The following is a 22,834-nucleotide window of genomic DNA, read 5'->3' on the forward strand; positions in this document are numbered from 1 at the left end:
TGGATCCGCCAAACTCTATCTACCCGAAGCGGGAACTAGAATCGAAAAGATCTCGCTGAATGTCACAATTTTCCAGCTTGTCCCTGGACTGAGGGGTAAGAAAGTGCCGCTGTATGGCTACCGGTAGCGCACTATCAGCCCTGCGCACACACTGCACCTCTTCTGACTCGCTGGCAAATGGGGACTCTGCCACCATCTGCCACAGAGCGTCAGCAATCGAACGATGTGAATCCTGAAGTGGATATGAGGTGATTTCGATGGCTGCCCCGCAGTTGTATGTAGTGTATCTCATTCACTCCACCACGGGAGAGACTCCGTTGTTGGCACTAGATGGGTTCGCGGCTTGTGCTACGCCGAGTTCGTCCTTGGCCGAAGGCAAGTAGGATGGTTCTGCTGTGCCCAAGCCCGCAAAAACCCATGTTGCATGAGTAAAGTGCATATCCCATGTGCCGGAACCGGGTTTTACCGCTGGGAGGGCAATGTTGTTGAAGTCATTTCATCATGGCTGGCCAGTAGGAGCCTAGTTTGGCTCGAAGTGAAGTGGCACCAAGTCCAAACAACAAGGGATCCACGAGTGGCTGCATCATGAACGAGAATAATGCGTATGGTTGACGTTGTCTGGAGCGCTGCCGACCTTTGAGAGCCAATGGAGGCAGAGCGTGTACCGCGAGCTATGTGAGTAGTCCCAGACGATATCGGTCTGTCGCCATTTATATAGAGCAGTCCTGCATACACTGACCCCGCAGAACTCAACGTATCTCATTCACACCTTTTCCACCTCTTTTCACCATGTCAGACCTCAAAGCTTCCGTTGTCGAGACCCAAAACGGCTTCCACGTCGAGGGATACGAGAAGATCGAATATGACTTCACCTTCCTCGATGGCGTCTTCAACCCTGCCAACAACAACCTGGCCAAGTGCTACGAGCGCTGGGGCCGCTGCCTGGCTGTCATGGATCTTAACATCTACAACGTCTATGGCGATGAGATGCAAAAGTACTTCGACCACTACAACCTGCCTCTGACGATCCACAAGACCATGATCGGCGAAAAGGCTAAGTCCATGGAGACTCTCCTGAGCATCGTTGACTCGATGACCGACTTTGGCATCATCCGAAAGGAGCCCGTACTTGTCGTAGTATGTTCTCCACCCCGAATGAGGTGTTACAGAATGCTGACCTATCGCAGGGTGGTGGTTTGGTGACTGACGTTGCTGGGTAAAAAATAGCTCTAAGGCACTCTGGCCTGACTGCGCTGTAGGAATGGAGTTAACTCGTGACCTAGATTTGCTTGCGCGGCATACCGAAGAAATACCAACTTCATCCGTATCCCAACTACCGTCATTGGCCTGATCGATGCCAGTGTCAGCATCAAGGTCGCCGTCAACTACGGCAACTACAAGAACCGTCTCGGAGCGTACCACGCCCCGATGCACACATTCCTCGACTTCTCTTTCTTGAAGACTCTGCCAGAGGGCCAAGTACGAAACGGTTTCGCAGAGTTGATCAAGATTTCGACCTGCGCCCACAAGCCAACATTTGACCTGCTGGACAAGTACTGCGAGAAGCTAATCACTTCTCGGTTCGGTCGTGAGGGCAACGACAAGGAGGTTCTCCAGGCAGCGGATGAGATCAACCGTGCTGGTATCCACGAGATGTTGAAGCTCGAGACGCCCAACCTCCACGAGATCGGTCTCGACCGTGTCATTGCCTACGGCCACACCTGGAGTCCGCTCCACGAAGTAATGTTACCGCACCCTAAGCACGTTGCCTTTGCTGACTCTTCCGAAGCTTTCACCCAAGGTTCCGCTCCGTCACGGACATGCCATTTCCATCGACATGGCCTACTCAGCGACATTGGCAAACCAGCGCGGTCTCCTCAGCGACGAGGAGCACAGGAGGCTGTTGAACCTGTTCTCCAGGGCTGGTCTGTCCATGGACCACGAGCTGTTCGACGAGGACATGCTCGACAAGGCCACCAAGGCTATCCTGAAGACTCGTGACGGTCTGCTCCGTGCTGCCGTGCCCAACCCTATCGGTACCTGCGTGTTCCTGAACGACGTCTCTCCCGAGGAGATGAACAAGGCTCTGCGACGACACAAGGAGCTGATGAAGGAGTACCCTCGCGAGGGCGCCGGTCTCGACGCCTTTGTCGATGCCTCCGACACTGGATATACCATGAACGACAAGCCCATCGAGGATGCTATGCACGAGTCGAAGAAGACCATGAACGGCATGAGCAATGGCGCGGTCAACGGTACTGCCAAGGGCCAGGCGAACGGTCCTCCCCAAGGTCTCCAGGAGGTCATGGCCAACGGGTACGAGAACGGATACAAGAACTAGGTGCGACATAGCTGCGAATAAGTCCGACTAGGCAAGCGCATGTCCGACGGTTGCGATGACTAGAATGTGAAAGCGGTTGTTTGAAGCGGCGGCACTGTCTCCAGGCCGCAGTGGTGGATCGCGACATGCTTCAAGCTCATCGGCTTCCCCAAAATGAAAAAAACAATTCACTCTACACAATACTCTATGGCCTTTGACTCCGTGAAACATGTTGTGGTCCGTGGGACGGGTGAGTGCGCGGCGGTGTCGATGTGTGCAGTCGAATGAAGTGGGCACTGAAGATACGTTGCGCGGTTCTCGATTGAGTGTTGCGGTTGCGCCATGGTCTTTTCTGCAGCATCATGCCGTCGCCAGTATTGGTGTTGGTGGGCCACACGCCTCGTCGCCCTCGTCGCTGTTGCCGCTCCATCGCACGGTGGTGCCCGTGCCCGTGCCCGAAAAACCCTTCTGCCCGTGCACCGGCTTGGCGCCCCCCACACGTCAGTATAAAAACTCTGCGCCCCTCGTCCTCCTTTCTCGCTCCTTGATCAAAAAATACAAACGATCCCAGCCACGACTATCAGAACATCTCTGTCTTTTAGTTGCCAGTCACTACGGTGGCGTGGGATCGGAGAGCGATACTCCTGTAGGAAGCTGCTTTCTCGTTGGGTCGTCTTCAGTGATGGCGATGAGTCAGCGGTGTCGATTTATTTGGAGGACATACCCATGTCTCGTGCATGCGTTGCCGTGAGTGTGATGTACTTGTCAGTCTGTCATGGTTGCTCTGACTCTTTGATTTCATGGCTCGTCGTCGGATTCATGACCTTTGGCCCTATGGCATCGTGCACGGAGTTGGCGAAGAGGTCTGCAAGGTTCAGAAGCAAGAAAGAGATAGAGCACGACGGCAGTCATTAATGTCAATTGACTATTTGTCGTCGTTATCTATCATGCCCGAGTGTCATGATCGTAATGGCACCCGTTTGCTGTGCATAAATCATCTGGTAGAATGGTCTAGCCTCGGCTGACCCATGGCCTTCTATGGGATCGCAACCTTTACGTCGTCTTCGTACTCCACGTCTTTGATGCCATCCTTTGTTATGACCTTGACCAGTACGCCCTTGAAATCGATCGGAAGACGTCGCTTCAGCTCCTCGGTGCACATACGCAGGATCTTCATGCCTTGTTCGTAGTCGATGTCAGGATGGTGATGCTTGTCGAGCAGAGAGAGGCAGTAGTACCTGGCAGTACCGTGTTAGCATGGGCCTGAATGTGCGGGAGGTGCTGCATTGGAGGGGGCAGCGGGTGGGACGTACTGTGCGTATCCATGTGCGGCGTATGGGAGCGGTGCTTGACTCGCCAAGTAGTCGATCCAGTAGAGAGTTGGCTTGTCGGCAATCGTGTCGTATCCACCCAGGAGCAAGTTGACCGTGTATGGTTTTCTTGATCGCAGCGCCGACGCCAGTTCTCCTCGGACGAAGTTGGCAGTTGCAGCGGGTGACAGCTCCATGTTGTTGCGCATCGAGTATAATTGTACGTTTGCCTGGATGTATTCGGCGAATTGGACTGCACCACCGTCAGCTACCGCTAGTCGCCGTGGCCGCTCCTGTCATACCCGTATCGCCGGCTTCTCCAGAGAAGGCCATCAGCGTGTGTGTGTTGAGTACTCGGGTCTTGTCGTCGGACGCCTTGAGGATGGTGGCGCCACGCATGGCGGCTTTGGAGGCGGCGATGAGGGTAAAGTCCTTGCCGGTGATTCCTAGCAAGACCTCCCTGTGCAAGAGTCAGTATCCAGATAGCGCGTCTTGTGAACGACGTACATGGTGATGAGCTTGGGGTGGTGGCTGTGGGGAGGGAAGGCGACTTTCGTCGGGCGTGGACAGGCGGGCGGGGAGGCGTAAGATCAGGCAACGTCAGCGTCCGGATCCACGGTCGTGGTGGTTTAGCGGCAAGGACCGTTTGGTGTGGTTATGGCTGTGGTGGTGTTGACGCCGCACGTGAAGGCAGCTCTCAGCGTCGCGGCTGCCGTACACATGAAGCTTGGGCCAGCGTGGCCTTGGCAGGACTGGACTCGTCGTGCACCCGCTGTGCCCATATGTCGGCCTGCACAGTCGCAACGTCTACAGTGAACTGCTCGAATACAAGCCACGGCTACGTGTGCTTGAGCTTTTCCTCCGCCGCCCTTCACATGATACACAGACGGCCGCGCATGACTTTACCGGTACCCCCGAGGCACCATGAAACCTGTGACAGACGCGGCAGGCCGGTCTTCGGACCGTCGCGCATGCCATGAGAGCTGCTGTTTCGTCTGGCTTGGCTTGCAAGACGCTGGCGACGATGGAGTTTTGAGTCGTTTGCCAAAGAAGCTACCTGGGACGGCGATCTCCCGTGCATAATCGGCAGGCCCGCAGAGGGCATGTATCACGGACGCCTGTCACGCCCATGCCACAGCTCGCCCAACCCAGCTTGCGCGTCGTCCCACCCAAGGCTTGCGATAATGGCTTTTACAAACGAGGGCGTGGGCTGCCAATGAGGCGACGGCGTCATAGCGGGGCTGAAATCTGCTGAACGACCCCTCCAAAACCTTGCTGGACTCTTAAGCTCTGGAACACCCCACCCAAACAAAACAACACCGACACTTGATCTTACACATACAACTAGTAAGTCGAATTTTCTGCCGGCAGCCTCTCCGCGGCCGGACTCTGCTACCCGCGCATCCGGCCTGCTTCTATATCTCCTGCCCTGCACGTCTGCGGCTCCCCAGCACCCCAATTGACTCTCCCAACAGCAATCCTTCACCATGACCATCACCAAGATCCACGCCCGCTCCGTCTACGACTCTCGGGTACGTCGTGCACCAGCAACGCATCTCCCACCACGGAGCTTCACGGCTAACCCGCTCTAGGGTAACCCGACCGTCGAGGTCGACATTGTCACCGAGACCGGCCTTCACCGCGCCATCGTCCCCTCCGGCGCCTCCACTGGCTCCCACGAGGCCTGCGAACTCCGCGATGGAGACAAGTCCAAGTGGGGCGGCAAGGGTGTCACCAAGGCCGTCGCCAACGTCAACGACACCATTGCCCCTGCCCTGATCAAGGAGAAGCTCGACGTCAAGGACCAGTCCGCTGTAGACGCGTTCCTCAACAAGCTCGATGGCACAACAAACAAGACCAACCTGGGCGCCAACGCCATCCTCGGTGTCTCAATGGCCATCGCAAAGGCCGCTGCCGCCGAGAAGGGTGTCCCCCTCTACGCACACATCTCCGACCTGGCTGGCACCAAGAAGCCCTATGTCCTCCCCGTACCCTGTAGGCAATCCCTATCGAGCAATGCAGTCACTGCGTACTGACTGTGCAGTCCAAAACGTCCTCAACGGTGGCTCGCACGCCGGTGGCCGTCTTGCTTTCCAAGAGTTCATGATCGTTCCCTGGTAACTTCATACCCGTGCAGCCCGTGGAACTCGACACTAACAGCTCCCAGTGAAGCCCCCACCTTCTCCGAGGCGATGCGCCAAGGAGCCGAAGTCTACCAGAAGCTCAAGGCTCTCGCCAAGAAGACGTACGGACAGTCCGCCGGAAACGTCGGTGACGAGGGCGGTGTCGCCCCAGACATCCAAACCGCTGAGGAGGCTCTCGACCTCATCACCAAGGCCATCGAGGAGGCTGGCTACACTGGCAAGATCAAGATTGCTATGGATGTTGCGTCCAGCGAGTTCTACAAGGCCGACGAGAAGAAGTACGACCTCGACTTCAAGAACCCCGACAGCGACAAGAGCAAGTGGCTCACATACGAGCAACTCGCCGAGATGTACAAGTCTCTGGCCGAGAAGTACCCTATCGTCAGCATCGAGGACCCCTTCGCTGAGGACGACTGGGAGGCTTGGTCTTACTTCTTCAAGACCTACGATGGCCAGATTGTTGGTGACGACTTGACCGTGACCAACCCCGAGTTCATCAAGAAGGCCATCGAGCTCAAGTCTTGCAATGCTCTTCTCCTCAAGGTCAACCAGATTGGTACTATCACCGAGGCCATCCAGGCTGCCAAGGACGCTTTCGGTGCTGGTTGGGGTGTCATGGTTTCTCACCGCTCCGGAGAGACCGAGGATGTCACCATTGCCGATATCGTTGTTGGTCTACGATCTGGTCAGATCAAGACTGGTGCGCCAGCCCGATCTGAGCGTCTCGCCAAGCTTAACCAGATCCTCCGTATCGAGGAGGAACTCGGTGACAACGCCGTCTATGCCGGCAACAACTTCAGGACTGCCGTGAACTTGTAAGCGACTCGTCTGCAGAGTCCGGTAGTGCTAGGGTCATGAGATGATGCGACGATAATGAAGTTCAGAGCGAACGGAAATATGTACACGAAAAAATGCAACAATATATCCTACACAACACATGTCCGCTCCCCAATTAGGCATTGCAACCTGACGCATATGTTGACTTGACATTTCCTCATCTTCCGTAACATCATCTCTCTGATCCCGAAGTTGCTATTGCAGAACCTTCTTGCGTTTACTTAGCAGCTGAATCACCCGAGGACGTTTTTGTTCTGACTCATGCACTGTATATCACCTTGGGGAGACATGTATTCGACGCAAAGTACTCAACGCTGTACTCACTCTGACATGACGGTTTCCGTGACCTTGCTACAACATGTGAACTACCCGCTTTCTGGACAAAATAAGCGCGGACATAGAGAGGTCGGTGCGTAGGAGAACCCATCGTCTGTAGCCTTTCTTCTCGGCCCTGTCAGTAAAAGTAGACACAATCCCTTACAATTCCGACGAAGCCCAAGCTACACCTCATCGATCCGGCCCACTGCCACTACCAATATTGAGGTTTCTTCGGAGTATCTCCGACAAGCCCAGGAGCCAGCACCTCTCGGTTTTGCCTGTCGAACTGCTCCTTATCCGCGATTGAGTGGAGCGTTCGGGCTAGAGTTGCTGTGCTGATTCAAAGTCAAGAGTTTTCATCTGGACCCTACCGAGCACTGCCTTCCTGCTGTCATCGTAACTACAAAGACGCTTTACTTTGGTCTGCCTGAGAATAATGAAAAGATCGACATCGGTTTCTCCAGGCAGCATCATAGTGTGGGGTATCTTTCATTTCTAACGAAGGCTATACACTTGATAAATAGAGAGAATACCAAGATGAATGTAACAGACGGCCAATGATGTGTTATGACCGAGTAACGTTCAGTGAGCTCGTTGCACGACGACTGAGGTGAAGAGTAAGACCGAGGAAGTACAATTAGTCGATTTACTACCGCCCAGGCCGTCTGTTACTGCTCATACGCATTGCCGTCTTACTTCCATCACCCACATATGTGTTGTCCCCATCCCAGTTCCAGCATCTACCTCGATATACCGTTCTATTCCCACAGGCCCAGGGCCATCCCCGGCCCACCAACTACCTCACACTGCTCCCTACTCTCACACATAGGCCCAGCCCCGTTTCTCGCACTATACGCACAGCAAATCCAATCCCCACCACAATAATTCGGGACCCAGAAGCCTGTGGCATTGCAGTACCGGAATCGATCACCGAAATGGTGACATTGAGCCACGCCGGGCAGGCACATGGGGTCAATCTGCCATAGCGCTGTTGTGGACGCTGGTGCCGGAGACGTGGCGGTCGCGTCGGTTGGAGCAACGAATGTAGATGTGTCCATCGCGACTGTTGTTGTTATCGTTGGTATGGTGCAGGCGGATTGCAGGACTGCGGAAGCGGTGTTGAGTGGTAATAGGAGGAGAAGGAGCAGATTGGCCGAGAGTTGATGAGATGGCATTGGGAGAGACATGATCTTGACTTGTTGATTTGAGAGTGGAGACATCGTATAAACTGATGCGTGGGCCGGATGCTTTTGAAGAGTCCTTCAGCTGCTCATGAGTCTGAACTAGTGGTATTTGAGGGGTACAGTGCTCGAAAAGAGCGCATACTCAGGCTATTGATTAGGCCGTGATGGTGTGATATCACATCTTTGAACAAGGTGCCGAACTGTAGGTACATTGAAATGGTGTACATGTATGACCCTGTCCCATGCATCAATGGTACACGACCACTCAAGTACCGCGATGCTCATATCTAGGCAGTTGGAAACTACCATCGAGGACACCATATAGTATGGACTGCCAGCTGATAGACGGGTGGCAAAGTACCTTGGTACTCATCGTAGTGTTGGTGTGCGTTTGCTACGAACGGCGTGAAATCGAATGGTACAAGGACGATGTCACTGGAGCTGACTGTCTGCCTGTTGATCAGACTGCGCTTCTTCCGGCATCCCGCCATCACACATGTGCACTGAAGGTTTGTACAGTCCTAGCTGATAGATGGAAACTCGTTGAGCATGCCGATGATCAAGCTTGCAACACGCCGGCTTCGCGATGCTCTGCGTACCCTCTCACAAAGTCAATTGAGCAGGTATTCGGCCAAATCTCGGTATTGGTAGGTGTGAATCGAGCGGCGAACGACCTCATGCCCTGGCCTAGAGACGGTCCGGAACTCGGCACGTTGGCGGCCCGGGCTGTACAAGCCATCGATACCCCGAGCAGACACTACAGCGCACGCCATAAGATAGATCTGTTCTGGGCTCTCTGTGAGCTTCACAATAGCCATGTTCGGAGCCTGAGACGCGGTGCAACGTAAGAAGCGCAAGGGATATGCAGGAGCTACTCAGGGTCTGTCAAAGCCTAGGCTTGTCATCGTTGCCGTCTGACATTAGTTGGCCGAATGAGACGCACCGCCGCCCTCAGCTCGCCGTGCTTGCTTTATGTCCTGAGCGGCGGCGTAGCAAGAAGCATCTTGTTCTGGAGCGGGCCGGAGCCGTTTCACCATGTTGCAGGCTGATGCGGCGTAATTCAGAGTAAAAACATTTGATTGTTTTGAGAGCGCGCGCGTTAAGCCCGTAATGCTGTCTACATGTCAGCTGTCGATGCAAGCTTCCTAAGGAGCACGGTCGTGCGGCTTTTGATATCGACGAGGCAGACCAGGTACCCGATATGGGTAGGCCCAGACCGTTGCCAAGGATTCTAGAGATGGGCGCAATGTATAGACAGCAAACATGGATGTCCATGCCGTCATCATCGCGGAGTAGATTCCCGAGAGATCGAGAGTCTTCGTTGGTACAAGGTGTGTTGTGAACGCCTCTGCTGAACATCTGGAGCAATATAGAAACAAATGTGCAGCAAAGGCTTGGAGTAGGCAGACCTTGGGCTGGCCAATGGTCTGGACAGCTCGACGGCTCCGCGGGTAGAGCTTCTAGCGCGGCATGTCAGATGCGTACCATGGTTCATATGCTCTTGACCTCGCCAGCTGTGATGAACCAATAGATGATAGCGTCGCTCAATCAGTGGTGTCAAGACGTCTGCTTAGAGGTGTGATTGGCAAGCGCATTATCTCGACCCGGTGAGTGGGTCGTGGGTGCAGCAAGATCTTGAGGAGTCGTCGTAAAATTTCGACGATGTTCGCCTCACGATCTAGATGCTACCGCCGGCCGGCCGTCGCTTGAAGAATGCCTCTCCACTATCGCAGTTGCGGTGAGAACCAAGACGCCGACGTTTACTGGAAAAGTCCTAGCAACGTGATGTAGCGGGTACTGGCAGCTTTCATGGTTTGTGGCTGCTCCTTCTGCAGCCCTGGAGTGGTCCGGTGCAGCTAGCGCCGGAAGATTGGATAGCCGCATGCCAGGCGTCGCACATGTCCACAGCACTCGTTGGATGGCAGCTTGGTAGCGACGAGTGTTCACGGGTAATGGTGGTGTAGGTGAGGCCAAAAGGGAAGATAAAAGAAAGAAGGGCATGAATGCTGACATGGCCTGAGCCCCAGCTAGAGAAGCTGATCAGCACACGGTGCACATCATTACTCGCATGGGAGGACGCCGTTCACGATGTCGTGTCGATCATGTTCTGATTAGTTGATGCATGCTTGGTGCGACGGGTTCCCAAACAGGAGCCCACCCACGGGTCTGGAGAAGTCACGACGTGAAGCAGACACCATGTAACGTTACTCTGACCTCAGGCCTCTCGAGGGCCTTTGGACGTTGGCGGAAGTCGAGCCAGCAGACGGAAGCTGTGAAGTGAATACGGACAGCGGAAGGGCAGCGGCTGATTCGTCAGACAAAGATGGTTTGTCCCTAGCGCAGGGAATAAGGGTAGCAAAAGGCCGAGCATGCAGCCTGAGGCCTGGGCTTGAGAGATGACACGTTACTGTTTGCTCGAGGGCCGAGAGTCTGGGCGACATGCAGAGGGGCGGCGTCACAGAGTGAAGCAGAGGCCGCAGCAACGGTGTCGAAAAAGAGGGCAATGTCGGGCCAGGCGACTGGTGGGCGGGTGTCGGAGCTGCGTAAGGGCAGAGATGGACGACGCGAGCACGAGCAGACAGCTGGGCAGCAGAACAAAGGGCGCTAGCTTCCGTTTCGGCCGATCGTCGATCTGGCGCCATTAAGCGGCGGCGCTAAGCCCGGTGCGGCGCTGTCCATCTGCAAACACTGTGCTGCACGACGGCAGTGCGGCTTCATGGGGAATGCGAGGGCAGCAAACGGGCGCGGTGCGCTGCGTGGGAGCGGGAGCCGCTGACGTCAGGCTGGACCAAGGCTGGAGGGCGCCGACGTGGGTGGGCGCCGCGGCGTGGCAACTGTTGAGCAGCAGACAGGCAGCTTCGGGGCGCCACAATAAAGCATGCTGGCCATGGACTTGCGGATGGGCAAAAAGAAAAGACGACGGCGAAAGGGTAATGTGCATGTTGGGGCGGGCGACTGTAATCGTCATGGCGTAGGGCCAGGCGTGAGCGTCGGCGGCGACTGTGCGGGCGAGGTTTTCATAGGGGCCGAAGCGGAAGGGGCTACTGGGGTAGCGCTGGGAATCGTGCAGGAGCGACCGGCAGCCGAGCGCGTCTAGACTGTTCCAGCAGGCGCGGCCCACCGAGCGTGCTGACCAAAGCCGCCAGGGTCCCTCGACGCTCAAACTCTGCCCCAGCGTCCAAGGCGAAAGGCGGCGGGACCGTCTTGGGGAGCATGGGGCCAGCTCGCAGCACGGCGAGCCTCACGGCGAGACAGCAGCAGCGGTCGGGGCCCGCTGTCCTCTTGAAGCGCGCCAGGCAGCCAGCAGAGTCACCAGCAAAACGAGCGGCGGGCCTGGAGGGTGAGGGTGCAAGGTGCCAGGCGCGAGGTGCAAGGACGCGCAAAGCCACGGCTCCGGGACAGGTTCTAGATCGTCCACCAGCCCTCTTGTGTGCGACTCTAGCAAAAGACCAACCATATCGCTGACTGCCCGCCGTGCCTGCCATTCCTCGCATTCCTTCTCTCAGTCCCGCACATCACGCCTTCCTCGCCCTTCCCACCCACGTTACTAATCCGCTTCTGCATGTGTTTCCGCCTGCCTTGGTCGCCTCTGCATATCCTCCCTCCAGCTGCCCACCTCGTCTGACCCAGACCCCTGTGCCCATCCTGGACCCCCGTGCCGACTGCCCGCATGGAAGTCTGAACGATGGAGGGACCTACTACCATCCCACCTGATATAATCGAGCGTCAGTCGCTCTGCTTCTCCCGCCCCATGCCTGGCATGGTCGTACAGCAAGGCGAGAACGGCTTCAGAGAGGGACTGTCCCAGCTCTACGTGCCGGCAGAGAGCAACGCCGCCGAGCAGCTCGTCAAACTCAAGGATGCCCTCCGCAAGGCTGATACCGACAGCTTCTGGATCCAGCTCACCCAAGGCCTGGCCAAGATTGCCGACGCCCAGTACGCTTTCGTCTCCAAGCGCATCCTCGTCGACGACAAGAATGTTGCCGTCGAACTGCCACCCATCGGCGAGCCTGGAGCCTGCCTCATGGGCGAGGCTTTCTACATCAACGACGACCATGGCAACGGACCCGGCCACCTGAGAAACTTCAAGTACCATGCCTACCAGTGTCCGTGTGCCTACATGAAGCACGACAAAGTCTTCATCATCCCTGAAAGACTAAACGACTTTATTCTCGACAATCCAAACGACCTCATCATCCCGGGCGAGGCCTACCTTGGAATCCCCTTGTTTGCGGAAGGAAAGTGCTTCGCCCACTTTGGTGTCATGTGGGGTAAAGAGGGGGCTGCTCGGCGCGTGTTGAGCTGGGGATTTCTTGAGATGCTGTTCCATAGCCTGGAAGACATGATCCTAGAGCGCGTCTTGGAAGGCAATGATTTTGCAGAGGCTGCTGAACCAATCCGAGCTCAGATACCCAGGATCGTGCCCCACAGAGCCGTCTCAGTTGCCCAGTCATTGAAGCCTTACGCCCGGAGTCTATCCCATGAGTTGAGGACGCCGATGCAGGGTGTCGTTGGTATGCTAGACGTCATGATGGCAAACGTAAAAGAAGCATCAGAATCCCTGCAACTTGAATCGCGGACCCGTGAGATACTCGACACACTCAGGGAGAACATTGAGGCGGTCCAAGGTGTGTAACAATCCTGCAAAACCATTGCTTAATCCTCCTGGGAAACACCAATCCAGCATCGAGTCTTGAACCGAGCCATGCTAACTACGTATCAGACAGCTCAAGACGCGCAGTCGAAGCAGCCGACAATGTTGTCCACGCCTATGACATGAACATGGGCGTACCAGAGACCCCACTTTCGCCACTAGACAAGACGCCCGACCAGTGGAACACCTTCTGGCGCGAGATGCGGCCGGATCTGATGATTACCGGCAACGACATGCGCGCTCCGCTACGCGGCATCAAAAGAAGACGACACGAAGTTTCCTGGGCAGACCATGCTAACAAGACACGCGTGGTCAAGAGTGCCCGCCAACGAGTTCGAGACACCTTTTCAGAGGAGCCTCCCATGCGCGGCACCAAGTCCTGTCCTCCAGACGCAAGCGCTCTGGAACTGGACCGACTAGACCACACCTGCTCACATGGAACATCGTTGGGCAAGTGTGACTCCACCACCTCGCCAATCTTCGCATCCGAACACTCCAAGGTCCCTGGACTGCGACACACCAACCTGCGAGAAGTCCTTCAGTACGTTATCAACGATGCGCTCAAAGTAGGAGGACGACCGGATTCCGCCATCGCCGAGGCCACGGATACGGGAGAGCGCATTGAAGTTCGGACGCGTAGCTCGAATGGAGAGGCACACACCAAATGGATCGAGTGGACTGTTTCCGCCGATGTGCCAGAGACAATCGTCATTGACGAACGGGACCTTGCTAAGATGGTCTCTTGCCTTGCTCTCAACGCTATCAAGTTTACACAGGACGGATCCATCACACTCCAAGCGACACTCAGCGCAAAAGGTCGCTACATTGTCATCAACATCAAGGACACGGGCTCCGGCATCCCAGCGGCGTTTCTGCCTAACCTGTTCAAGCCGTTTTCAAGAGAAGACGACTCCATGACACGGCAGAGTGAGGGGCTGGGCCTTGGTCTCATGGTCGCGAAGGGTATTGCGAGGAAGCTCGGTGGCGATCTCTTCTGCCTGCGTTCGCATGTGTCGGGACCCGGAAGAGGATCAGAATTTGAGATGCGAGTCCCGCTTACCCCAGGCGAAATATGCAGTCGCCCTGCAACACCATTTGGGTCCCCCACCCTGTCCATCAAGTCTCGCATGTCTATCGATCCCGAGGTACCTCGTCTGGACCTTGGCCGGGGCCCAGTCACCCCTCCGCTGAGTTCTGATGCATTCAGACACGAGCGGGAACGTCGGCCACCAATCACACCTGTCATCACCGCCCCCTCTGCAAGATCGCCAGATGACATTGGCCTTGCTACTCCCCGCCGCACTTCATCGCCCCCACGACAACACTCTACTCGCGCTCTATCTCTGGAGCGGGACGTCGTGCCAACCGATCTCGGCGAACAGCTGCCCCTCAACATTCTGGTCGTGGATGACAACGCTATCAACCGACGCGTTTTGGTGAGCATGCTCGGCAGGCTGGGCTACAAGAACATTACCACGGCATTCAACGGTAACGACGCCGTCGAAACTGTTCGTCGCAATGCGCTCGCGCCGGCTTCTGAAGCATTTGATGTCGTCCTCATGGACCTGTGGATGCCGCTGCTGGACGGCTTCCAAGCTACCGAGGTGATTCTGAAGATGCCCGAGCTCGTGCGAAAGCCGACCATCCTGGCCGTCAGCGCCGACATTACGGATGCCGCTCTGGACAAAGCAGTCAAGAGCGGGATGAAGGGCTTTGTCACCAAGCCCTTCATCACCCGAGACATTGCCCGATTGATTCGGACATACTGCGCAAGCCAATGAGCTTGCACTTTCTACTTCTCCCACGGCGCTATGGCTGCCTGGGTTTATTCACGATACATAGATTATAGTCGTACACGATACAGGTGGTGATGCTAGAGAGCGGGCATGACTGGATCGGACTGGGTACATGATGATGACGATAGCATTTGACCGGGCCTCTGAAGGCTTTTTGCGGCGTTTAGCGAGCGGGATACCTTTGGTAGGCCATAATACCCTTTGATGAATTGTGCATGTTGGGACGACCTGGAACATGGGCTGCAGTAGCATACGCGGGCTACTATACAACGAAACGTTTACCATATGATTCGACTCGTTGCTTCCTTTGCGAGTGACACTGCAGTGCTGGCAACGTGAGCTCTGCTAAGACCCGGATTGCCGAGCTTGACCCGCAGGCACGGCAGTCTTGCCCCGGTGAGCTGCAGTCATGATGTCCAAGGTGGGGAGCTCGAGCCGCGGGGCATGGCCGAACATGGCACCTGGCCTCGGAATCTGGCCGCGCCCCAAGCCTTGCAGAGTCGCTGCGAACGGCGACTCTCACCAGCCACATTCCGCTCGAGGTGCAGTCGGACGGGTGCGCGAATGGCAACGAGGTGCGCGAAACGTGTTGGCGGACGAAGGGTGGCTGGAGAGGCTGCAAGGGGACTAGTGCTGTGGCGCATGCGGGTCGATTTTAGAGGACAGATTTCTTGGGATGCGCCGAAGTCGAGACAAGAGCTGTTGCGCCGCCAGTACAGCCGTTGCTGCCGTGGACAATCGCAGAACCTTCCATCCTCTTCTCCTGTGACGCTGCTTGTGCCAGGAAACACGGTCCCTCCCTTGCCGCTCCCAGTACTAAGGCGGACGTTGTCCCAGTGCATCTCAACGTCATAGGCAAAGACCACACACTTCGCGAGCCGAACTATCTCTGCGACCACCACCACCGCGCCACGCGGACCATCCAACAGCGAGAGCACCGAGAGACGCAGACGCGGCACCGAGAGCAGTGGGCATGGAGAATGCGTACACCAAGACGCCTGCCGAGGCGCTGAGGCAGTTCCAGGTCGAGGAGCAACAGGGCCTCAGCGCCCAGCAGGTGCAGAGCGCACGGGAGAAGCATGGCAAGAACGGTATGTCAGCGTCGTCGCAGAGGCCGCCCACCACTAACACGCGGGACAGCGCTGCCAGAAGACCCGCCGACACCCATCTGGGAGCTCATCCTGGAGCAGTTCAAGGACCAGCTGGTCATCATCTTGCTAGGCTCGGCAGCAGTGTCGTTCGTACTTGCCCTCTTTGAAGAGGACGAAGGCTGGACGGCTTTCGTCGACCCGGCAGTCGTACGTACTAGACCAGACTCTGCCTGCACTGCGCTGACAGGCCCCATAGATTCTCACCATCCTCGTCCTCAACGCCGTCGTCGGAGTATCGCAGGAAACCAGCGCCGAAAAGGCCATTGCGGCTCTGCAAGAATACTCCGCCAACGAAGCCAAGGTCGTGCGCGATGGCCACGTCAAACGCGTCAAGGCCGACGAGCTGGTCCCTGGAGATGTCATCTCCGTTACAATCGGCGACAGGATACCCGCCGACTGCAGGATCTTGTCTATCCAGAGCAACAGCTTCAACATCGACCAGTCCATTTTGACCGGAGAGAGCGAGAGCGTGTCCAAGGACACCCGGGCCGTCAAAGATGAGAACGCCGTCAAGCAGGACCAAGTCAACATGCTCTTCTCGGGTACCACGGTCGTCACGGGCCATGCGACTGCGCTGGTCGTCCTGACAGGCGCCAACACCGCAATTGGAGACATCCATGAGAGCATCACGGCACAGATCTCGCAGCCCACACCCCTCAAGGAGAAGCTCAACGACTTCGGCGACCAGCTCGCAAAGGTCATCACGGCCATCTGCATCCTCGTCTGGCTCATCAACATCCGCAACTTCAACGACCCCTCGCATGGCAGCTTCACCAAGGGCGCCATTTACTACCTCAAGATTGCCGTCTCGCTCGGTGTCGCCGCCATCCCCGAGGGTCTGGCCGTCGTCATCACAACCTGCTTGGCCCTGGGCACGCGCAAGATGGCTGCAAGGAACGCCGTCGTGCGGAGCTTGCCTTCTGTCGAGACTCTCGGCAGCTGCAGCGTCATCTGCTCCGACAAGACTGGTACCCTCACCACCAACCAGATGAGCGTCAACAAGATGGTCTTCCTCAACGAACAAGGCAGCGGCCTTGAAGAGTTTGACGTCCAAGGTACTAGCTTTGCGCCCGAGGGCCAGATCTCACTTCGTGGCAATCCTCTCGAGAACCTCGCGGCGCAATCCGACACTGTCCGCCAGATCTGTGAAGTCACGGCGCTTTGCAACGATGCCGCCCTTGCCTACGACTCCAAGAATGGCACGTATAACCTCGTCGGTGAGCCTACTGAGGGTGCCCTTCGTGTCCTAGTAGAAAAGGTTGGCACTCCCGACATTGCCCACAATGCCACGCGCGCCAGCACCTCGCCTGAAGGACGCCTCGATTTCGCCACCAAGCACTACGAGAGCCAGTATTCCCGCCTAGCAACCTACGAATTCTCCCGCGACCGTAAGAGCATGTCTGTCCTTGTAAAGAAGGGCAACTCGCAGAAGCTCCTCGTAAAGGGCGCCCCCGAGTCAATTCTTGATCGTTGCACCAATGTCGTCGTTGGCAAGAACGGCAAGAAGATACCAATGAGCAAGCAACTGGCCAGTCTTATCAACAAGGAGATCGTCGAGTACGGCAATCGCGGTCTGCGTGTCATTGCTGTGGCGTCTGTTGAAGACGTTGAATCGAACCCGCTTCTGGCGAAGGCGAAGACCACCAAGGAGTACACTCAGCTAGAGCAGAAGATGACTCTCATCGGTCTCGTCGGCATGTTGGATCCTCCTCGTCCTGAAGTCCGCGCCTCCATCGCCAAGTGCCGCTCTGCTGGTATCCGCGTCGTGGTCATCACTGGGGACAACCAAAACACTGCCGAGTCCATCTGCCGTCAGATTGGCGTCTTCGGACCCAACGAGGATCTTACTGGCAAGTCTTTTACTGGTCGCCAATTCGATGATCTCTCCGAATCTGAAAAGATGGAAGCCGCTAAGCACGCAAGCCTCTTCTCCCGCACTGAGCCAACGCACAAGTCCAAACTCGTCGACCTCCTTCAGCAAGCCGGTGAGGTGGTCGCTATGACTGGTGACGGTGTGAACGATGCTCCCGCACTCAAGAAAGCTGACATTGGTGTTGCCATGGGCTCCGGAACCGACGTAGCCAAGCTCGCCGCTGATATGGTCCTTGTAGATGACAATTTCGCTACCATCGAAGGCGCCGTCGAAGAAGGCCGCTCTATCTACAACAACACTCAGCAGTTCATTCGCTACCTCATTTCGTCCAACATTGGAGAAGTCGTGTCGATCTTCCTGACTGCCGCTATGGGTATGCCTGAAGCTTTGATTCCTGTCCAACTCCTCTGGGTCAATCTCGTTACCGACGGTCTCCCCGCCACCGCTCTCTCCTTCAACCCTCCGGACCACGATGTGATGAAGCGCCAGCCCCGTAAGCGCGACGAGCCTCTCATCAGCGGCTGGTTGTTCTTCCGTTACATGGTTATTGGTACCTATGTCGGTGCCGCAACTGTCGGTGGCTATGCGTGGTGGTTCATGTTCAATAGCGACGGTCCTCAAATCTCGTTCTACCAGCTCCGCCACTTCCACCGCTGCTCTACCCAGTTCCCTGAGATCGGCTGCGAAATGTTTAGCAACTCGTCTGCCCAGGCTGCGTCAACCGTCAGCTTGAGCATCCTGGTCGTAATCGAGATGCTCAATGCCATGAACGCTTTGAGCAGCTCAGAGAGTCTGCTGACACTGCCGCTCTGGGAAAATATGATGCTCGTCTATGCCATCTGTTTGAGCATGGCCTTGCACTTTGCTCTCCTCTACATTCCGTTCTTGCAGGGACTCTTCAGTGTCATCCCGCTAGACGGCAACGAGTGGAAGGCGGTCATGGCCATCAGTGCGCCTATCATGTAAGTCATCCTCACAGTCTGTTAGAATCAACGAAAGAGCAAGGCTAACATGAAACCAGCATCATCGACGAAGGTCTCAAATTCCTCGAGCGCAAGTTCTTCATCCAAAAGGGCAACGAGAAGTTGGAGCTTGTCGAACAGCAAAACGGCCGGGCGAAGAAGGACTAGGTGTCTTCTTCCTCTTCTTCCTCTTCTTCTCCCTCTCACTCGCTGAGACGGGTCAGTGGACGGTCACATCTCCGCTCTGATCTGGTCAAGGAACGCGTAATATAGTCACCCTGCATATAGAAGCAAGAAATTGGGGAGTAGGTGTTTTAGGAGATAGCGAGGAAGGGATGTTTTGATACCTCTTGCATGAGACTAGGAGTTTTTGCTTCGTTCAGTGACGAGTGGTAGACGTAGATGCGAACAGTATGAATAGAGCAACAGTCACGCCACAGCGAAGCGAGTATACGTGCCTTGTATGTTTATTATGAGTATCGTACAAGAAAGACGTGCAATAGACAGGCATCATCGGTTCATGTCTGGACGACCGACAGTGCAGTCTTGCCGTGCTGAATATCTTCATCGGCTGGCGTATGAAAACCGTAAGTAACAGTCTGCAAAGCTCCTGCGAAGCCCAACTCTTACCCCAGGATTCCCCCAACGCGAAGACCTCATTAACTCTCCACTCGTCCTCCGACAATGCATGTTCCATATAGCTCACACCCACCAATCACCGACTCGATCCATCAACCTCACGCTTCTCCTTAGCGCCCATCATACTTTGCAGTCAGCCTCCTACCCTCCTTCTCCACCTCATCGACCTCGGGCTCCCAATCGACTGCCTTCTCGTGCACACCAAGGAACTCCCAGATACCCTGTCCCGCCTTGATCTTAGCCTGCTTACCCTTCTTGGCCGCCTTCTTCTCCGCAACCGTCTTACCCGTAGTCAAAAGGTGCATGTCAACCCTGAGCTTCAAGTATCCATTCCCTAGAAACATGATGTCTATGTTGTGTTTGCCGACAACTGTCTTGGCCTGGACAATGCGGAAAGATGCGTGAGGGGGAGCATGAAACGCGTGGGTGGCATACGGCGAGGAACGAGATGGAATACTGAGACTGGCACTATGGGCACCGGATGCGGCGCTCAGACCAATAATGGAGGAAACCCTGAGAGTGCGCTGGCCGAAACCGTGGTTGTCGATGTGGGTCTCGGTGTACATGGGGCAGTACAGCTTCCAGGATCCTTCAATCGCACCAAGAGGCATGGGGACACGGGTCAAGATACTGTAGCGGAAGAAGGTGGATGCAGTCTCGGCGCGCTTGATGTCGGCGTTGGCCTTTTCCACTTGCAATGCGTTTGTGACGACCACCTTGAGCGCGGCAGTGTTGGTGTCATCGGAGCGTTGCAGTTGTAGCAGCTGTTCGCTCTTGGAGGAGCAGCCTGTTAACTGGGGTAGGCAAGGAAGGGGACCTGCTTCTTTGCTGTCGTAGAGCCAGTCGTCATACTCTTCCATGTACTCGGCTTCCTCGGTGAAGTTGATGGTACGCTGGGAAGTGGTGAAGGTAGTAGTGAAAACGTCAAAGCTGGCTTCGGTGTGCTTCTCCACATGCTTCTTCTTCTTCTTGTCGAAGGGAGAGAGCTCCTCGTCGGGCCGAGTGTATGGCTTGTTAGGGCGCAGATACATGTCCAGAACACTTTGGGTTGTGGAGGAAGAGGTGCTCGACGTGGTGCTGGTTGCTTCGCTGACAGCGCGACGACCTCGGGGGCGTGGTTTGGGGGCGTGGTTTAGGGGCTCTTTGAAGTTCATGAGGTTCGCAGAGGTGAAGCTCTCGATTTGGCTGTTAGTGAGTGGATTGACGGAGCCTTGGCTACCGACCACGTGCTTGTCGGCTTTGGCAAGTTTTGCGATAGTCATGAGAGGGATATCGGGAGACGATTCGTCGGCAGTAGGTGCTTCCTCGGTTTTCTTGCTTGTGGTCGCTGCTGACGACTGTGCCGGTGCAAGGCTGAAAGGAATCGCTGACACACGAGGAGTGGTTGCAGGAGTGCGGCTCATCTGCGAAAGAGGAGTCTCGGTGACAAGGACTTCAGACTGAGCGGAAGCGGCCTTGGTAGTCTTGGCCGATGACTTACTGACGCCGTCCTTCAGAGTATGGGGAGACTTCTGAGGAAGCGGAACCGGTGTCTTCTGAGGAAGCGGGACAGGTGTCTTTCGAGGAAGCGGGACGGCTGTCTTGTGAGGCAGCGGAACTGGAGTCTGCCTCGGACGAGAAGACAGAGCCGCTGCGACGGAGGGCGCTGGTACCGGGGTCTTGACGACGTCGGAACTCTTCTGCAAGGCAGAGGCAGCAGGCGCTTTCTCCAGTTTCTGCTTCTTAGCCTTGGTCTCGCCAGAGTTGACGACCTTCTTCGCCGTCTTGTTAGACTCAACAACATCCTTCTTGTCCGAAGCCTTTGGCCGTCCGGGCTTCTTCTTGGGTGACTCCGTAGGTACGGTAGCTGGCATAGCGACTGCGGCCTCGCTCTCTCGCTTGCGCTTCTTCGCAGCAGAAACTGGTGTGCCGTCGGATCCAACCTCCCTCTTCTTATACGGACCGCGTGGACCATATTTCCCATTCTTGAGAGGAGTCGCAGCAAGCTTGACAGTAGGTGTCGCATCGACTGGTGGAGTGTTTTGCTTCCCTTCTACCTTCTCGGGCTCCTTGGTAGCTTTAGCTTCTTTGGACAGCCTCTTCAGTCTCCTGGCTTCCTTCCTCTCGGCCTTCTCTTGCTTCTTCTTAGCTTTCTCTTCCTCGGCAACTTCATCCGTCGCACCATCGTTGGTTTTGATAGGTGCCGGCTCCTCGTCCTCTTTGAAGTCCATGCTGTTGTAAGACGGACGCTTCATTGAGGCGCCTTGACCAGTCAGGTGATGCTGCGGCATGCGGTAGAGACCGTTAGGCGGCATCGTTTCGATGGTTGTTGGTATGTGGCGGGTGGATTTTGTTCCAGAAATGTGTTTGTTGACGCGGTTTGCTGTTGTTGCCAGGTTGACTGGGCGCAAGCAAAACACGATCGAGCCCGCAAGAGCGCGCGACGACGTGTAACTTTTCTAAATCCAGTTAGAGCGTGCGCGCAGAAGAATGGCTGGGGGATGACTACCTTGGCCCCAACGTTGCGGAGTAAGAGCTTGAACAATGTAGCAAGGTGCGAGAGACGAGGTTGACAAAAGTATGGGGAGGAAGTCGCGAGGGAGAAAAGTCAACAAGCGATCTGCCTGGACTCAAGGTGAAGGTGAAGACGAGAGCATGCACTCACCTTCACGGTGAGTGTCGAAGGATCCCAATGTAGCCCATGCCAAGACAGAGAAGTCAACGACGTTTTCCAATCACGTGGCTCAGTAGGATCTACTAGATAAAGCGTTTGATGTGTGTCATGGTGGAGGTGCGGGAATCAACAAATCTGCACCACCACTATCAGATCCCGCGGCTGCATGCATTGCAGAACATACGATGTTTATTCGGATGATGGAAACACGGGTATAATATAGCTATGCGTATTATTTCTGCGGAAGCCTGTTCCCTTCATTGGGTAGCTTGACGTCAGCTACCACTTAGCCCTTCCCCTGGCGGTGACAGATCTGGATTTCACCACGCCTTGGGCGCTTGAATAGGATTTGGACGTTTGTTGATACGATTTAAATGTCGACAATAGTGGTGTTGGCAAAGGTGCGGTCGAGGCCGAAGCGTGAGGCACTGAATACATGGACATCGCTTGCCGGTCGTAAAGGGACCGTTGCAGCGGGACATCTCAGCGGCGATGATGGTTCATTCATGCGAGTCAACATATTTCTTTGATACAGAGTTGGATGTATATCAGCGCCCCGTGTTCAGCCATCCCAAACGCACATGGTGTCTATAAACGTCTCCACTTCCTCAGCTATGACCGTTTCCAGATGCTCCCGTCTGATGCATTTCGTAGATTTTTACGTACTTCAGGTCATTGTATGAGGTATCGCGAATGAATCAAAACGCTACTGAGAGAGACCTCATCTTCCAGGCCTCATGGCTTCATGTTTGATGGGTAGAGCGTCTTCACGAAAGGCATGTAAGCGTTGACGAGTGACGCCATTAGACGTTCCAGAGTATGCAGAGCCGTTCGCTCGAGTAGTCTGTCTTCCTAACAACTGCCAATCGGGTACTCATGAGTAGACACGTGGGGAAAGAAAGAACAAGGCTGGTATGAGCATATGTCTGGTGGTGTTGACTTCACGGATGGTATGTAAATGGTGTTGTGGTTATAGTGAGCCTCTTTAGCATT

At 55.6% G+C, this 22,834-nt stretch overlaps 6 protein-coding genes across 6 annotated transcripts; 4 read left to right on the forward strand and 2 right to left on the reverse strand.

Annotated features, from left to right (window-relative positions):
* Nucleotides 1-789: 789 nt before the first annotated feature.
* Nucleotides 790-2,341, forward strand: J4E90_002422 (uncharacterized protein; the record flags this gene model as incomplete). The annotated part of the gene is made up of 4 exons (XM_051432002.1): nucleotides 790-1,137; nucleotides 1,188-1,216; nucleotides 1,284-1,740; nucleotides 1,790-2,341. The coding sequence occupies 4 exons, from the start codon at nucleotides 790-792 to the stop codon at nucleotides 2,339-2,341; spliced, it is 1,386 nt and encodes a 461-aa protein (XP_051293424.1).
* Nucleotides 2,342-3,356: 1,015 nt separating this feature from the next.
* PCB4 (putative proteasome subunit beta type-4) lies at nucleotides 3,357-4,556 on the reverse strand (the record flags this gene model as incomplete). The annotated part of the gene is made up of 4 exons (XM_051432003.1): nucleotides 3,357-3,558; nucleotides 3,634-3,883; nucleotides 3,933-4,090; nucleotides 4,537-4,556. 4 exons carry the CDS (start codon nucleotides 4,554-4,556, stop codon nucleotides 3,357-3,359), a joined length of 630 nt encoding a protein of 209 aa, XP_051293425.1.
* A 561-nt stretch (nucleotides 4,557-5,117) lies between these two features.
* On the forward strand, nucleotides 5,118-6,593 carry J4E90_002424 (uncharacterized protein; the record flags this gene model as incomplete). The annotated part of the gene is made up of 4 exons (XM_051432004.1): nucleotides 5,118-5,162; nucleotides 5,223-5,625; nucleotides 5,675-5,747; nucleotides 5,798-6,593. 4 exons carry the CDS (start codon nucleotides 5,118-5,120, stop codon nucleotides 6,591-6,593), a joined length of 1,317 nt encoding a protein of 438 aa, XP_051293426.1.
* A 5,271-nt stretch (nucleotides 6,594-11,864) lies between these two features.
* On the forward strand, nucleotides 11,865-14,548 carry J4E90_002425 (uncharacterized protein; the record flags this gene model as incomplete). Its single annotated transcript, XM_051432005.1, has 2 exons — nucleotides 11,865-12,741; nucleotides 12,837-14,548. The coding sequence occupies 2 exons, from the start codon at nucleotides 11,865-11,867 to the stop codon at nucleotides 14,546-14,548; spliced, it is 2,589 nt and encodes an 862-aa protein (XP_051293427.1).
* Nucleotides 14,549-15,536: 988 nt separating this feature from the next.
* Nucleotides 15,537-18,717, forward strand: J4E90_002426 (uncharacterized protein; the record flags this gene model as incomplete). The annotated part of the gene is made up of 4 exons (XM_051432006.1): nucleotides 15,537-15,654; nucleotides 15,704-15,861; nucleotides 15,911-18,549; nucleotides 18,609-18,717. 4 exons carry the CDS (start codon nucleotides 15,537-15,539, stop codon nucleotides 18,715-18,717), a joined length of 3,024 nt encoding a protein of 1,007 aa, XP_051293428.1.
* A 581-nt stretch (nucleotides 18,718-19,298) lies between these two features.
* J4E90_002427 (uncharacterized protein) lies at nucleotides 19,299-21,482 on the reverse strand (the record flags this gene model as incomplete). Its single annotated transcript, XM_051432007.1, has 1 exon — nucleotides 19,299-21,482. One exon carries the CDS (start codon nucleotides 21,480-21,482, stop codon nucleotides 19,299-19,301), a length of 2,184 nt encoding a protein of 727 aa, XP_051293429.1.
* Between the last annotated feature and the right edge of the window lie 1,352 nt (nucleotides 21,483-22,834).

This window comes from Alternaria incomplexa, assembly GCF_024043165.1.
Source record: "Alternaria incomplexa strain BMP 0042 chromosome Unknown scaffold_3, whole genome shotgun sequence".
NCBI classification, from domain to species: Eukaryota; Fungi; Ascomycota; class Dothideomycetes; order Pleosporales; family Pleosporaceae; genus Alternaria; species Alternaria incomplexa.